The sequence below is a fragment of the Bombina bombina genome, chromosome 6, assembly GCF_027579735.1.
Source record: "Bombina bombina isolate aBomBom1 chromosome 6, aBomBom1.pri, whole genome shotgun sequence".
Lineage (NCBI taxonomy): Eukaryota > Metazoa > Chordata > Amphibia > Anura > Bombinatoridae > Bombina > Bombina bombina.
The window spans coordinates 413183079-413200902 of record NC_069504.1 but is presented as its reverse complement, the minus strand read 5'-3'; the positions used below and the strand labels follow the sequence as shown (position 1 = coordinate 413200902).

The window sequence follows — 17824 nt, the reverse complement described above, 5'->3', positions numbered from 1 at the left end:
AACCTTTACATTCCATAGATATTAAGTTACTATCTTGGAAAGTTTTGTTTTTGGTTGCAATTTCTTCTGCTAGAAGAGTTTCAGAGTTATCTGCTCTGCAGTGTTCTCCGCCCTATCTGGTGTTCCATGCAGATAAGGTGGTTTTGCGTACTAAGCCTGGTTTTCTTCCTAAGGTTGTTTCTAACAAAAATATTAACCAGGACATAGTTGTACCTTCTTTATGCCCGAATACAGTTTCAAAGAACGAACGTTTGTTACACAATTTGGACGTAGTCCGTGCTCTAAAATTCTATTTAGAGGCTACAAAAGATTTCAGACAAACATCTTCTTTGTTTGTTGTTTATTCTGGTAAAAGGAGAGGTCAAAAAGCGACTTCTACCTCTCTTTCCTTTTGGCTTAAAAGCATCATCCGATTGGCTTATGAGACTGCCGGACGGCAGCCTCCTGAAAGAATCACAGCTCAATCCACTAGGGCTGTGGCTTCCACATGGGCCTTCAAGAACGAGGCTTCTGTTGACCAGATATGTAAGGCAGCGACTTGGTCTTCACTGCACACTTTTGCCAAATTTTACAAATTTGATACTTTTGCTTCTTCGGAGGCTATTTTTGGGAGAAAGGTTTTGCAAGCCGTGGTGCCTTCCGTTTAGGTAACCTGATTTGCTCCCTCCCTTCATCCGTGTCCTAAAGCTTTGGTATTGGTTCCCACAAGTAAGGATGACGCCGTGGACCGGACACACCAATGTTGGAGAAAACAGAATTTATGCTTACCTGATAAATTACTTTCTCCAACGGTGTGTCTGGTCCACGGCCCGCCCTGGTTTTTTAATCAGGTCTGATGAATTATTTTCTCTTAACTACAATCACCACGGTACCATATGGTTTCTCCTATATATTTCCTCCTGTCCGTCGGTCGAATGTCTGGGGTGGGCGGAGCCTAGGAGGGACTATATGGCCAGCTTTGCTGGGACTCTCTGCCATTTCCTGTTGGGGAAGAGATATCCCACAAGTAAGGATGACGCCGTGGACCGGACACACCGTTGGAGAAAGTAATTTATCAGGTAAGCATAAATTCTGTTTTTCTTATGTGATCCGCTTGTCTTGTTTACTCACTTACTGCAGTTTTCTTTCTCCTTCTTGTTTGCTTACTCAGAAGCGGTTTGTGGTTTAGAGCCGCCACATGTTTATCGGCGTCTGACGTCACTCTTGGATCTTTTTTCGGCCGATTCCAAATAGATGACAATCACTTGGCGATTCCGGTTTCTTTTAGATTCCTTTTTCAAAACCTTCCTGCTTTTAGTGCCTTGCACGCAGGGGATGTGTAGTATAAGTAGATGGAATTTGCAATGTATAATAGATGCAAATGGAAAATAACCCGGGTTATAAAGTTGTAGCGGTGGTATCAGGATGCAGGGCTTGCAGATCTTAGATACTTTTAGAAGTCACTTGAAGTCACAAGGGTCGACGCGTTTCACTCTATACAATAACCCGGGTTATTTTCCATTTGCATCTATTATACATTGCAAATTCCATCTACTTATACTACACATCCCCTGCGTGCAAGGCACTAAGAGCAGGAAGGTTTTGAAAAAGGAATCTAAAAGAAACCGGAATCTCCAAGTGATTGTCATCTATTTGGAATCGACTGAAAAAAGATCCAAGAGTGACGTCAGACGCCGATAAACATGTGGCGGCTCTAAACCACAAACCGCTTCTGAGTAAGCAAACAAGAAGGAGAAAGAAAACTGCAGTAAGTGAGTAAACAAGACAAGCGGATCACATAAGAAAATAAAGGTACTCATACTAAAAGGTATTTAAAACAACCTTCTGTTAAAAAGAGACTTTAAAAGTTTTTTAATATCCAAGAGGATAAGATAACTCATACCGAAGATTTTTATTATTATTTTTTATTACTTCTCTATACAAAGAGACTTTTAAACACCCAAACTGTTTGTTGCACAATATTGGACTGTGAAAAGAACTTTTATTCCGTTTTAAAACAAATAATTGTCTGTGATACAGTTTTGTTATACAAAAGTATCTAAACTTTTACTTTTGACGCTAATTTTAGCTGTTACACTGTTGCTTAAATGGAAAATGTTATATTAAAGTAATAAAGTTATTTGAAACCACTAATTTTTGGGGAGACGTCCCCTAAGCTATAAATTCTTTAGAAACATATTGTATTGTAATAAATATATTTTACATTGTACCCCTAAGAGATTGTATTTTTTTATTTTATTTTGTATATCGACTTACTTTTATATGGAAGATTGAAATATCCAACTACACCTCATACTACTGAAAGAAACACAATTTATTATTTAAAGATTAAGATAATATTCACTGCACATCTCTCTGATTAATATAAAGATCCAGGTTGTTTTATATTAGGAATTCAGAGACTCAGCACGTTGCACTTTAAAATCATTTATACAAAATAGAATCGCACATCTTTAATATCGTTGATCATTCACATTATCACCTGTAAAAGATATAATTTTTCACTGCCCTTCACTGCTTTTATTTCTGAAGCAAATCTGTCACTTAGATAAGTTAATTTTATAGGATTATAATTCCTTAAGCACTTGTTAGCGCCCTCACTACACCCAAATAATCTTTATTTTCCATATAAAAAGTTAGAAGGACTTTTTTTCTAAGTGAGGTGTTTGGAATCACCATCTCCAGCGCTCTACTCACTCACATAGTTACTATTTATATTCAGGTCATCTTCTCAGACCTGCTATTTCTTTGGCTGCCTCAACTTTTTGGTTGGAGAATTTAGCGCAACGAGAATGGGATCCTGACATATCTAGCATTACTCGCTTACTGCAACATGCTAATCATTTTATTTGTGATGCCATTTTTGATATTATCAAAACTGATGTTAGATCCATGTCTTTAGCTGTATTAGCTAGAAGAGCTTTGTGGCTTAAATCTTGGAATGCTGATATGACATCTAAATCTAGATTGCTATCTCTTTCTTTCCAAGGTAATAATTTATTTGGTTCTCAGTTGGATTCTATTATTTCAACTATCACTGGAGGAAAAGGAGTTTTTCTGCCTCAGGATAAAAAATTTAAGGGTAAATCTAAGGCTTCTAACCGTTTTCGTTCCTTTCGTCAGAATAAGGAACAAAAACTCAATCCTCCTCCCAAGGAATCTGCTTCCAATTGGAAGCCTTCCTCAAATTGGAATAAATCCAAGCCATTTAGGAAACCAAAGTCAGCCCCTAATTCTGCATGAAGGTGCGGCCCTCATTCCAGCTCAGCTGGTAGGGGGCAGATTAAGGTTTTTCAAGGATTTTTGGATGAAATCTGTCCAAAATCATTGGATTCAGAGCATTGTATCTCAAGGGTATCGAATAGGATTCAAAGTAAGACCTCCTGTGAGAAGATTTTTTCTCTCACGTATCCCTGTAAATCCAGTAAAAGCTCAGGCTTTTCTGAAGTGTGTTTCAGACCTGGAGTCTTCAGGGGTAATCATGCCAGTTCCTCCTCAGGAACAAGGTTTGGGGTTTTATTCAAACCTATTCATTGTACCAAAGAAAGAAAATTTATTCAGACCAGTTCTGGATCTGAAAATTTTGAATCGTTATGTAAGAGTACTAACTTTCAAGATGGTGACTATAAGGACTATTCTGCCTTTTGTTCAGCAAGGACATTATATGTCCACAATAGACTTGCAGGATGCATACCTTCATATTCCGATTCATCCAGAACATTATTAGTTTGAGATTCTCTTTTCTAGACAAGCATTACCAATTTGTTGCTCTTCCATTTGGCCTAGCAACAGCTCCAAGAATCTTTTCAAAGGTTCTGGGTGCCCTACTATCTTTAATCAGAGAACAGGGTTTTGCGGTGTTTCCTTATTTGGACGATATCTTGGTACTAGCTCAGTCTTTACATTCTGCAGAATCTCACACGAATCAACTGGTGTTGTTTCTTCGGAAACATGGTTGGAGGATCAATTTACCAAAAAGTTTCTCGATTCCTCAGACAAGGGTCACCTTTTTAGGCTTCCAGTTAAGATTCAGTGTCCATGACCCTGTCTCTAACAGACAAGAGACGTTTAAAATTGGTCGCAGCATGCCAGGCATCTTCAGTCTCAGTCATTCCCTTCAGTGGCTATGTGCATGGAAGTTTTAGGTCTCATGACTGCAGCATCGGATGCAATCCCCTTTGCTCGTTTTCACATGAGACCTCTACAGCTTTGCATGCTGAATCAATGGTGCAGGGATTATACAAAGATATCACAATTAATATCCTTGAATCCCAATGTACGACACTCTCTGACATGGTGGATAGATCACCATCGTTTGGTTCAAGGGGCTTCTTTTGTTCAGCCAACCTGGACTGTGATCTCAACAGATGCGAGTCTTTCAGGTTGGGGAGCTGTTTGGGGATCTCTGACAGAACAAGGGGTTTGGAAATCTCAAGAGGCGAGATTACCAATAAACTCTGTGCAATTCTCACGGCTCTTCAGTTCTGGCCTCTGCTAAAGAGAGAATTGTTTATTTGTTTTCAGACAGACAATATCACAACTGTGGCTTATGTCAATCATCAGGGTGGGACTCACAGTCCCCAAGCTATAAAATAAGTATCTCGGATACTTGCTTGGGCGGAATCCAGCTCCTGTCTAATCTCTGCGGTGCATATCCCAGGTGTAGACAATTGGGAGGCGGATTATCTCAGCCGCCAGACTTTACATCTAGGGGAGTGGTCTCTCCATCCAGATGTGTTTTCTCGGATTGTTCAGATGTGGGTCTTCCAGAGATAGATCTCATGGCCTCTCATCTAAACAAGAAACTTCCCAGATACCTGTCCAGGGATGTTCAGGCGGAAGCAGTGGATGCACTGACACTTCCTTGGTGTTATCATCCTGCTTACATCTTCCCGCCTCTAGTTCTTCTTCCAAGAGTGATCTCCAAAACCATCATGGAACAGTCTTTTGTGTTGCTGGTGGCTCCAGCATGGCCACACAGGTTTTGGTATGCGGATCTGGTTCGGATGTCCAGTTGCCCGCCTTGGCCACTTCAGTTACAGCCGGACCTACTATCTCAAGGTCAGTTTTTCCATCAGGATCTCAAATCATTAAATTTGAAGGTATGGAAATTGAACGCTTAGTTCTAAGTCATAGAGGTTTCTCTGACTCAGTGATTAATACTATGTTACAAGCTCGTAAATCCGTCTCTAGGAAGATTAATTATACAGTTTGGAAGACTTACATTTCATGGTGTTCTCATAAATTCTCCTGGCATTCTTTTAGAATTCCTAGAATTTTACAGTTTTTTCAGGATGGTTTGGATAAGGGTTTGTCTGCAAGTTCCTTGAAAGGACAAATCTCCGCTCTTTCTGTTTTATTTCACAGAAAGATTGCTATACTTTCTGATATTCACTGTTTTGTACAGGCTTTAGTTCGTATTATCCTGTCATTAAATCAATTTCTCCTCCTTGGAGTCTTAATTTGGTTCTGAAGACTTTATAGGCTCCTCTATTTGAGCCTATGCATTCTTTGGACATTAAACTACTTTCTTGGAAAGTGTTGTTCCTTTTGGCCATCTCTTCTGCTAGAAGAGTTTCTGAGCTATCTGCTCTTTCTTGTGAGTCTCCTTTTTTGATTTTTCATCAGGATAAGGCAGTTTTGAAGACTTCTTTTCAATTTTTACCTAAGGTTGTGAATTCTAACAACATTAGTAGAGAAATTGTTGTCCCTTCCTTATGTCCTAATCCTAAGAATTCTTTGGAGAGATCCTTACATTCTTTGGATGTGGTAAGACCTTTGAATTATTACGTGGAAGCTACTAAAGATTTCAGGAAGACTTCCAGTCTATTTGTGTTATTTTCTTGTCCTAGGAAAGGTCAGAAGGCTTCTGCTATTTCCTTGGCTTTTTGGTTGAAACTTTTGATTCATCAAGCTTATTTGGAGTCGCCTGAGAGAATTACAGCTCATTCTACTAGATTAGTCTCCACTTCGTGGGCTTTTAAGAATGAAGCTTCAGTTGATCAGATTTGCGAAGCGGCGACTTGGTCCTCTTTGCATACATTTACTAAATTCTACCGTTTTGATGTATTTGCTTCTTCGGAAGCAGTTTTTGGTAGAAAAGTTCTTCAGGCAGCTGTTTCAGTTTGATTCTTCTGCTTTTGATTTAAGTTTTTTTCTTTCAAAAATGAAAATAAACTTATATTTTTGGGTTGTGGATTAATTTTTTCAGCGGAATATGGCTGTTTTTATTTTTATTCCCTCCCTCTCTAGTGACTCTTGAGTGGAAGACTCCACATCTTGGGTATTGATATCCCATATGTCACTAGCTCATGGACTCTTGCCAATTACATGAAAGAAAACATAATTTATGTAAGAACTTACCTGATAAATTAATTTCTTTCATATTGGCAAGAGTCCATGAGGCCCACCCTTTTTATGGTGGTTATGATTTTTTGTATAAAGCACAATTATTTCTAAATTTCCTTTGTTGATGCTTTCTACTCCTTTCTTTATTACCCCACTGCTTGGCTATTCGTTAAACTGAATTGTGGGTGTGGTGAGGGGTGTATTTATAGGCATTTTGAGGTTTGGGAAACTTTGCCCCTCCTGGTAGGATTGTATATCCCATATGTCACTAGCTCATGGACTCTTGCTAATATGAAGGAAATTAATTTATCAGGTAAATTCTTACATAAATTATGTTTTTTCTTTATTCAATGTCACAAGGATAGCAAACCGCAATGGAACAGAATGACGTTTCGGGTTATGTACCCTTACATAAGGGTACATAACCCGAAACATCGTTCTGTTCCATTGCTGTTTGCTATCCTTGTGACATGGAATAAAGAAAAAGATTGGAAACACTACAGTGGTGCTGCTGTGATTTTGTATATTGGATATCTTATTCTTTATAGTAGTGTCTATTACAAGCAGTTATATGAAAATGAGTGTATACTGTACCTTTAATGGATTGTTTCCTGCAAGAGAGAGCAAGAAAGTTGTTGAAAGCCATGTAATGCTCTTAGTAGAGTTTTTGTATGTTCTATCTCCTGTATGTCGTAAGGAAGTTCCTATGCCTCTTTCAAGTACAACCATGCTATGCTCCCTTTCAGGACAACGGTGGTTGTTTACACTTATATTCTTTTGTGTAACAGGACTCTCCAGAAGGACAGAATATGGGTAATATTGGCAACAATCTAGGAAGGGGTTTCTGTTAGGCCCCATGGACAGTAAGGGGTTACATTGAACTCCTTTTTTCATGCATAAAAATATAGGCAATTCTGGGCCAGTTATGAAACCTCAGGATAGAGGTCATTACAGAGGGGTCATTAGAGCGCCATGCTCAGACGCAGACCAGGTGGACACTGCTGGCATGTGATATGGGGCGGTTTTTAGTAGGGGCTATGTTTGGCCTCACAATTCCCTGGAACCCATGCTACTCTTACAGTGTTCTATAGAAGGAGCATTAATACCTATGAAACCCAAAGACTGAAACAGGGCTAAAGAAGTATTTTCATGCACTGTCAAACAGCGCTCTTCTTACACATCATGACCTATGGCGGTGGGCGTGTTTCAGGCTACCGCCACTGGCAGTTTTGGTGCCATCCTGACCTTCCACCTTTATTCCTGAGTGCGCAACAGTAAGACACCAGCTCTGAGAGGAGCTTTCGGGCAGAAAACTTGAGGAATTAGCTTTGGGGCTCACAGTATTTTTTTTTTTCTCCCTTTATTAATTGTGCAACATCAGTGTTATTTTCGGTCTCCTCTGCATAATTATTATGCATAATTCTATGATTGAACCTAGAATTGTTCTTCCTTATTTGATTCTAATGCATCTTATGCAGGTTACATACTGTGTGTCCTGCTGCTCAACTATGCAGCTCATGCCTTACATCTTTTTTGCAGTCTCATTCAGGGGGTCCTGATATTCAGATGTCTGCGGTGCCCCCGCCATCCCATTCTACCCCTGGACGTTCATCAGGTTTGCAGACCTCAGTATGCCCGGATATGCCAGTACTACAACCGCATACTGAGACCCCTATTACTGCACATGCGGCTCTCTGTAACCCCGTTCCTCAATCTGGGGTTGAAACGTTTCCCCATGATTTTGCAGTATAGTTACAATGTGCAGTTTCTGCTGCCCTGAGTGCTATGCCGGTTGCAGGAAAAAAGAAGAGGAAGGTTAAGCAATGTACCTCTGTGTCCAGAAGCAGCAGTTCGATTGGAGCTGCAGCAGTCAACCATATACAACCTTCTGACAATTCATTGACAAGCTCTAAAGGAAAACTTTCATCCTCTGACTCTTTTGGAAAATCTCAAAGGAACTCTGAGAATATTACTTTTAGATTCAAAATGTAACACTTAAGATATTAACGTAAAGAGGTTTTAAGCACACTAGGCATACCTGAGTCTAAACCCATAAAGGAAAAACGGATTCATAAATTGGATTTCTTTCATGTAATTAGCAAGAGTCCATGAGCTAGTGACGTATGGGATATACATTCCTACCAGGAGGGGAAAAGTTTCCCAAACCTCAAAATGCCTACAAATACACCCCTCACCACACCCACAAATCAGTTTTACAAACTTTACCTCCCGTGGAGGTGGTGAAGTAAGTTTGTGCTAGATTCTACGTTGATATGCGCTTCGCAGCAGGCTGGAGCCCGGTTTTCCTCTCGGTGTGCAGTGAATGTCAGAGGGATGTGAGGAGAGTATTGCCTATTTGAATTCAATGGTCTCCTTCTACGGGATCTTTTTCATAGGTTCTCTGTTATCGGTCGTAGAGATTCATCTCTTACCTCCCTTTTCAGATCGACGATATACTCTTATATACCATTACCTCTACTGATTCTCGTTTCAGTACTGGTTTGGCTTTCTACTACATGTAGATGAGTGTCCTGGGGTAAGTAAGTCTTATTTTTTGTGACACTCTAAGCCAGAACTTTCCAAACTTTTCATGTCGGTCACACAGTTTTTAGATCTACATCATTTCGCGACACAGTAATTCAGTTCTACTGGCAAGCAGGAGGTTAAACTAACTTGTTTTAAGAGATACGGACACATACATAAATGATATAATTACGAAATGTATATACAAGTAACAGTATGTAAGTATGTGGAAGAATTAAAAAAAAGTTTAACACCAATAGCTACTTACTATTTTAATGGGATGTATGAGGTTGATGGGATGAACACAGTTTCTGAATATTTGGTGGAATATTAGACACTCACATTTTTAAGCTTCCCCTTATCCATATATCAAGAGCAGGAACAGCAATGCACTACTGGGAGCTAGTTGCAAAAAAAAAAAAACCCTCTGAATTCAGCTCAGTGTTTAATCTGCCGCCCTCAGAGCTCGGTGAGTGCGATTGACTACTGCCCGCGCTGCAAACACACTGCTGTCCTACTCACTGACTACACATACAGTTACGAGCCAATTAAGGAGACTACAGTGCAGTCAGGAGCCAATGTGCCGCCAATGGGAATAGTTTCAGTTCCCACTGAGCTGCACCAATAGGTTAAGATGTTCTGTGACCCCCTAGGTATCAATCACGTGTCAACCATGTGATATGCGTAGCAGGCAGGCGGAAAGTCATAAACCCCCAAAAAATAATTAAAATTTAAAAAAAATTGTGCTGAAGCAGGGACACACCTACACACTGCTGCCGACACACTAGTGTGTCCCGACACACAGTTTGGAAAGCACTGCTCTAAGCTATGGTTGGGCACTTTTTTGTAAAAGTTCTAAATATATGTGTTTAAACATTTATTTGCCTTGATTCAGGATGATCAATATTCCTTATTTCAGACAGTCAGTTTCATTATTTGGGATAATGCATATGAATTATCAATTTCTTCTTACCTTTAAATTGACTTTTTTCCCTGTGGGCTGTTAGGCTCGCGGGGGCTGAAAATGCTTCGTTTTATTGCGTCATTCTTGGCGCAGACTTTTTTGGCGCAAAAAATTTCTTTGTCATACTTGTCGCCGGAAGTTGTTCGTGATTGCGTAATTTTTTTGACGTTTTGCGCCAAAAATGTCGGCGTCACCGGATGTGGCGTCATTCTTGGTGCCAAAAGCATTTAGGCGCCAATAATGTGGGCGTCTTTTTTGGCGCTAAAAAATGTGGGCGTTATTATTGTTTTTTTTTCCCATTATTTAAGTCTCATTTTTCTTTTGCTTCTGGTTACTAGAGGCTTGTTCATTGGCATTTTTTCCCATTCCTAAAACTGTCATTTAAGGAATTTGATAGATTTTGCTTTATATGTTGTTTTTTTCTCTTACATATTGCAAGATGTCTCAGATTGACCCTAGATCAGAAGCTACTTCTGGAAAAACGCTGCCTGATGCTGGTTCTACCAAAGTTAAGTGCATTTGTTGTAAGCTTGTGGTAACTGTTCCTCCGGCTGTAGTTTGTGATGAATGTCATGATAAACTTGCTAATGCAGATAGAATTTCCATTAGTAATATTCCATTACCTGTTGCTGTCCCATCAACATCTAATACTCAGGATGTTCCTGTTAATATAAGAGATTTTGTTTCTAAATCTATTAGGAAGGCTATGTCTGTTATTCCTCCTTCCAGTAAGCGTAAAAGGTCTTTTAAAACTTCTCATTTCTCAGATGAATTTTTAAATGAACATCATCATTCTGATTTGTCTGTTTCTTATGAGGATTTTTCTGGTTCAGAGGATTCAGTCTCAGATATTGACACTGATAAATCTTAATATTTATTTAAAATGGAATTTATTTGTTCTTTACTTAAAGAAGTTTTAATCGCATTAGAAATGGAGGATTCTAGTCCTCTTGATACTAAATCTACTAAGCGTTTAAATTCGGTTTTTAAACCTCCTATAATTATTCCGGAAGTTTTTTCTGTCCCTGATGCTATTTCTGAAGTAATTTCTAGGGAATGGAATAATCTGGGTAATTCTTTTACTCCTTCTAAAAGATTTAAGAAATTGTATCCTGTGCCATCTGACGGATTAGAGTTTTTGGACAAAAGCTCTAAAGTTGATGGGGCTATCTCTACTCTTGCTAAGCGTACTACTATTCCTACGGCAGATAGTACTTCCTTTAAGGATCCTTTAGATAGGAAGATTAAATCCTTTCTAAGGAAAGCTTATTTATGTTCAGGTAATCTTCTTAGGCCTGCTATTTCTTTGGCTGATGTTGCTGCAGCTTCCACTTTTTGGTTGGAGGCTTTGGCACAACAAGTGTCAGATCATAATACTCATAGCATTGTTAAGCTTCTTCAACATGCTAATAACTTTATTTGTGATGCCATCTTTGATATCATTAGAGTTGATGTCAGGTATATGTCTTTAGCTATTCTAGCTAGAAGAGCTTTATGGCTTAAAACTTGGAATGCTGATATGTCTTCTAAGTCAACTTTGCTTTCCCTTTCTTTCCAAGGTAATAAATTGTTTGGTTCCCAGTTGGATTCTATTATTTCAACTGTTACTGGGGGGAAAGGAACTTTTTTACCTCAGGATAAAAAATCTAAAGGTAAATATAGGGCTGCTAATCGTTTTCGTTCCTTTCGTCAGAATAAGGAACAAAAGCCTGATCCTTCCCCTAAAGGAACGGTTTCTGTTTGGAAACCATCTCCAGTCTGGAATAAATCCAAGCCTTTTAGAAAGCCAAAGCCAGCTCCCAAGTGCACATGAAGGTGCGGCCCTCATTCCAGCGCAGCTGGTAGGGGGCAGATTATGATTTTTCAAAGAAATTTGGATCAATTCGATTCACAGTCTTTGGATTCAGAACATTGTTTCACAAGGGTACAGAATAGGTTTCAAGGTAAGGCCACCTGCAAGAAGATTTTTTCTTTCTCGCATTCCAATAAGTCCAGTGAAGGCTCAGGCGTTTCTGAAATGTGTTTCAGATCTAGAGTTGGCTGGAGTAATTGTGCCTGTTCCAGTTCTGGAACAGGGTCTGGGATTTTACTCAAATCTATTCATTGTACCAAAGAAGGAGAATTCCTTCAGACCAGTTCTGGATTTAAAAATATTGAATCGTTATGTAAGGATACCAACATTCAAAATGGTAACTATAAGGACTATTCTGCCTTTTGTTCAGCAAGGGCATTATATGTCCACAATAGATTTGCAGGATCCATATCTGCATATTCCGATTCATCCAGATCACTTTCAGTTTCTGAGATTCTCTTTTCTAGACAAGCATTACCAGTTTGTGGCTCTGCCGTTCGGTCTAGCAACGGCTCCAAGGATTTTTTCAATGGTTCTCGGTGCCCTTCTATCTGTAATCAGAGAACAGGGTATTGTGGTATTTCCTTATTTGGACGATATCTTGGTACTTGCTCAGTCTTCACATTTAGCAGAATCTCATACGAATCGACTTGTGTCGTTTCTTCAAGAACATGGTTGGAGGATCAATTTACCAAAGAGTTCATTGATTCCTCAGACAAGGGTAACCTTTTTAGGTTTCCAGATAGATTCAGTGTCCATGACTTTGTCTCTGACGGACAAGAGACGTCTGAAATTAATTTCAGCTTGTCGAAACCTTCAGTTTCAATCATTCCCTTCGGTAGCCTTATGCATGGAAATTCTAGGTCTTATGACTGCTGCATCGGACGCGATCCCCTTTGCTCGTTTTCACATGCGACCTCTTCAGCTCTGTATGCTGAACCAGTGGTGCAGGGATTATACAAAGATATCACAGTTAATATCTTTAAATCCGATTGTACGACACTCTCTGACGTGGTGGACAGATCACCATCGTTTAGTTCAAGGGGCTTTTTTTGTTCTTCCAACCTGGACTGTGATCTCAACAGATGCGAGTCTGACAGGTTGGGGAGCTGTATGGGGGTCTCTGACAGCGCAGGGGGTTTGGGAATCTCAGGAGGCGAGATTACCAATCAACATTTTGGAACTCCGTGCGATTTTCAGAGCTCTTCAGTCGTGTCCTCTTCTAAAGAGAGAATCGTTCATTTGTTTTCAGACAGACAATGTCACAACTGTGGCATATGTCAATCATCAAGGAGGGACTCACAGTCCTCTGGCTATGAAAGAAGTATCTCAGATACTTGTATGGGCGGAATCCAGCTCCTGTCTAATTTCTGCGGTTCACATCCCAGGTATAGACAATTGGGAAGCGGATTATCTCAGTCGCCAGACGTTACATCCGGGCGAATGGTCTCTTCACCCAGAGGTATTTCTTCAGATTGTTCAAATCTGGGGTCTTCCAGAAATAGATCTGATGGCTTCTCATCTAAACAAGAAACTTCCCAGGTATCTGTCCAGATCCAGGGATCCTCAGGCGGAGGCAGTGGATGCATTGTCGCTTCCTTGGAAGTATCATCCTGCCTATATCTTTCCGCCTCTAGTTCTTCTTCCAAGAGTGATTTCCAAGATTCTAAAGGAGCGTTCGTTTGTACTGCTGGTGGCTCCAGCATGGCCTCACAGGTTTTGGTATGCGGATCTTGTTCGGATGGCCAGTTGCCAACCTTGGACTCTTCCGTTAAGACCAGACCTTCTATCTCAAGGCCCATTTTTCCATCAGGATCTCAAATCATTAAATTTGAAGGTATGGAGATTGAACGCTTGATTCTTAGTCATAGAGGTTTCTCTGACTCCGTAATTAATACTATGTTACAGGCTCGTAAATCTGTGTCTAGGAAGATATATTATCGAGTCTGGAAGACTTACATTTCTTGGTGTTCTTCTCATCAATTTTCCTGGCATTCTTTTAGAATTCCTAGAATTTGACAGTTTCTTCAGGATGGTCTGGATAAAGGTTTGTCTGCAAGTTCCTTGAAAGGACAAATTTCTGCTCTTTCTGTGCTGTTTCACAGAAAGATTGCTAGTCTTCCTGATTTTCATTGTTTTGTACAGGCTTTGGTTCGTATCAAACCTGTCATTAAGTCAATGTCTCCTCCTTGGAGTTTAAATTTGGTTCTAGGAGCTCTACAAGCTCCTCCTTTTGAACCTATGCATTCTCTGGATATTAAATCACTTTCTTGGAAAGTTTTGTTTCTTTTGGCCATCTCTTCTGCTAGAAGAGTTTCTGAGTTATCTGCTCTTGCTTGTGAATCTCCTTTTCTGATTTTTCATCAGGATAAGGCAGTGTTGCGAACTTCATTTAAATTTTTACCTAAGGTTGTGAATTCTAACAATATTAGTAGAGGGATTGTGGTTCCTTCATTGTGTCCTAATCCTAAGAATTCTAAGGAAAGATCATTACATTCTTTGGATGTGGTAAGAGCTTTGAAATATTATGTTGAAGCTACTAAAGATTTCCGAAAGACTTCTAGTCTATTTGTTATCTTTTCTGGTTCTAGGAAAGGTCAGAAGGCCTCTGCCATTTCTTTGGCGTCTTGGTTAAAGTCTTTGATTCATCATGCTTATGTTGAGTCGGGTAGAACTCCGCCTCAAAGGATTACAGCTCATTCTACTACGTCAGTTTCTACTTCCTGGGCGTTTAGGAATGAAGCTTCGGTTGATCAGATTTGCAAAGCAGCAGCTTGGTCTTCTTTGCATACTTTTACTAAATTCTACCATTTTTATGTATTTTCTTCTTCTGAAGCAGTTTTTGGTAGAAAAGTACTTCAGGCAGCTGTTTCAGTTTGATTCTTCTGCTTATAATTTCAGTTTTTTTCATTATAAGATTTAAACTTTGTTTTGGGATGTGGATTATTTTTCAGCGGAATTGGCTGTCTTTATTTTATCCCTCCCTCTCTAGTGACTCTTGCGTGGAAGTTCCACATCTTGGGTATTTATTATCCCATACGTCACTAGCTCATGGACTCTTGCTAATTTCATGAAAGAAAACATAATTTATGTAAGAACTTACCTGATAAATTCATTTCTTTCATATTAGTAAGAGTCCATGAGACCCACCCTTTTTTTGTGGTGATTATGTTTTTTTTGTATAAAGCACAACTATTCCAATTCCTTATTTTTGATGCTTTCGCACTTTTTTCTTATCACCCCACTTCTTGGCTATTCGTTAAACTGATTTGTGGGTGTGGTGAGGGGTGTATTTGTAGGCATTTTGAGGTTTGGGAAACTTTGCCCCTCCTGGTAGGAATGTATATCCCATACGTCACTAGCTCATGGACTCTTGCTAATATGAAAGAAATGAATTTATCAGGTAAGTTCTTACATAAATTATGTTATTGTCTTTAAACCTTAGTTGAAGATCCCTGAAGTGTTCCAGGTACCTTCATTGGTGGCAGACATATCTAAAATAAAGTTTCCTGTGACAGTCATTTGGAATTATGGAATACACTCCCCTAGATAGACAGCACCATTTCTACTCTGGCGAAACGTACTGCTATCCTGCTGGAAGATAGCACTTCTTTCAATGACCCATGGATAGGAAATTAGAAGGATATCTGAGGAAAGTCTTCCTTTAGGGAGGTTAGCTTTTCCAGCCAGCCGTAGGCATTGCTGAGGTGGCTGGGGCTGCCACTTCTTGGTGTGGCTCCTTATCTGAGCTAATTTAAGTAGAATTCCCTTTGGAGGATATCCAAGACCTCATTCAGGCCCTAAAAATGGTCAATTCCTTCATATGTGATGACATTATTCAAATAATTTGCTTCAATGCCAAGAACACTGGCTTCACTGTGCTAGCTAGAATGGCTCTCTGGCTCAAGTCTTGGTCAGTGGACATGGTTTCCAAGTCTGGGTTACTATCTTTAATGGAAAATCTGTATTTGGCCCGGGACTGTATTCCATCATTTCCACTGTCACCAGTGGAAAGCAATGATGAAACTGGCTTCCGCCAACAATGGCATGCCCTCACGAGATGGATGATCAGGTGTGCATGCCATGTTTTGAGGAAGCCGGTTTTGTCATTGCTGTAGTAAGTACAGAGGAGCTGCGGGCAGAGGATCGCGGTCTGGGTTTCCTTAAGAAAAAGTTAAGCATTTTTAAAAAAAAGCTGCAATGTAAAGTATAATGAATAAAAATGCCCCTGTTTTAATAGTATTTTTAAAAACTGGACATTCATTCAACTTTACATTCACTTTAAGTCAGTTTATCTACAGAGCTGCAGTAGTATTCTAAGTTTGTATGTTTAAGAGGTTAGGGTTGTGTCGTCATATGTATTCATTGTGAATAATTCAGTCTTTGGATATTAAGGTGTTCTGTTGGCATACTTCTTAGGTCTTTTTTTTTCAATATTCAAAACACAAGAAATAAGATACCTTAAAACAGCACTCTTAGTCAAAAAACATAGTACTTTAATGATATAGGGCAATAATCTATACCATTCCTACTGTGCACAGTTTACACAAAACTAATATACCAAAATCAACAAATCAGGTTGTAGAATAAACCACCTAGTATGGTCTTTTTTTGTTGGTATACTTTGAGATTATCAATAGTTAAATAAAATAGGAATATTTTTAATATCATTGATAAAATGTTATTTGATGCACCATTATAGTTCATAGGTAAGTCTCTCCTACATAGAATTCTTGTACAAACCTTGCCTAATCAGGTGTATTTCAAATTCATATATACTTTTTCTTTTTTTTCTGAACTTTGACATTTTAAAAGAACAACTCGAAACATTTGGCTTTGTTGCATATAAACTAGGCAAAATATGCATGAAGATTTTTTTTGTGCTTTTTAAATAGAGCAGGCATGCTTTAATCTTTTCATGAAATCAAAATGAATAGCTTTATTATCAGTATAAGCTATATCTGAAGCTGTGTTCTAAATTTACATTTCATTTCATGAGGCAAAGATAATGATACTATAGGCTATTGTACAATTTAAAAATCATATGTTCTATGTTGCAAATGTAATGATTTATGGTGTTGTAAAGTTGGAGCTTTATGGAACATTTTATAATTGTAAACAGAACTCTCACATGCATTTTTTAAGTTTCATAGCTACTAGCTCATTAGAGAAATTGTAGATGCCTCCAGTTAAAGTTTTTTTTTTTGTGTGTAAATCATTTTAATAGTTTTATGAGGTATATATTACAATTTAAAGTGATGGTAAATCCTACTGTTTGTGAAACGCTAGGATTTACCATTGGAACAAATAAAGGACTTTAATTTGCTGAAAGTTCCTTTATTTGTTTTGAAGCGTTCGCTGCACTGAGCTGCTCAAGCAGCCCACAGTAGAACACTATTTTGTTGTGAGGTAATGTTTCCACCTCTTCGCAAACAACAGTGCGGGCAAGCCGGATAGCCCGCACGACTATTGGCTAAGAGGTGGAAACGGCGCCTCTAAGAAAAATGCCTGAGCAGCTCAGCGCGGCGAACGCTTCAGACAAATAAAGGAACTTTCAGCATGAAGTATTTTATGCTTCATGACTAAAAGTCACCTTTATTTGTTCCACTGGTAAATCCTAGCGTTTTACAAACAGTAGGATTTACCATCACTTTTAATTCCCTTTGTTCTCTTTATCCTTTGATGAAAAGCATACTTATGTAGGCTCAGAGGCTGCAATGTACTACTGCAGATTGGTGACCTCACATATATGCCTCTTGTTATTTTCTCACCCAATGTATTCAGCTAGCTCCCAGTGGTGCATTGCTACTCCTTCAACAAAGGATACCAAGAGAATTAAACTAATTTCGTAATAGAAGTAAATTGGAAAGTGGTTTAAAATTCTAAATAATGAAAGAAAGAAATTGGGTTTCATGTCTCTGAGTTAATTTGTTTTTAACTGAGTTTTTACTTAAATTTATTTTAAGGTTGCCTTTCAAGGAGATCCAGAAGGAGCACTTATCCAGTACTTGACCAATGACGAAGCAAGGAGAGCTATATCTAGCACTGAAGCTGTTTTAAACAATAGGTTTATTAGAGTGCTCTGGCATAGAGAAAACACTGAACAGCAACCTTTACAGCCGCAGCAACAGCAGCAT

The 17824-nt window shown here is 39.0% G+C and overlaps 1 protein-coding gene across 1 annotated transcript in view; it reads left to right on the top strand.

Annotated features, from left to right (window-relative positions):
• RBM27 (RNA binding motif protein 27) overlaps positions 1-17824 on the top strand; it is a 647841-nt gene that overhangs the window by 167921 nt on the left and 462096 nt on the right. The window contains exons 12-13 of the mRNA XM_053719279.1: positions 7137-7161; positions 17654-17824. The exon at positions 17654-17824 is cut by the window's right edge and continues 87 nt beyond it. Coding sequence (XP_053575254.1) covers positions 7137-7161; positions 17654-17824 — 196 coding nt within the window. The remainder of the gene's footprint in view (positions 1-7136; positions 7162-17653) is intronic.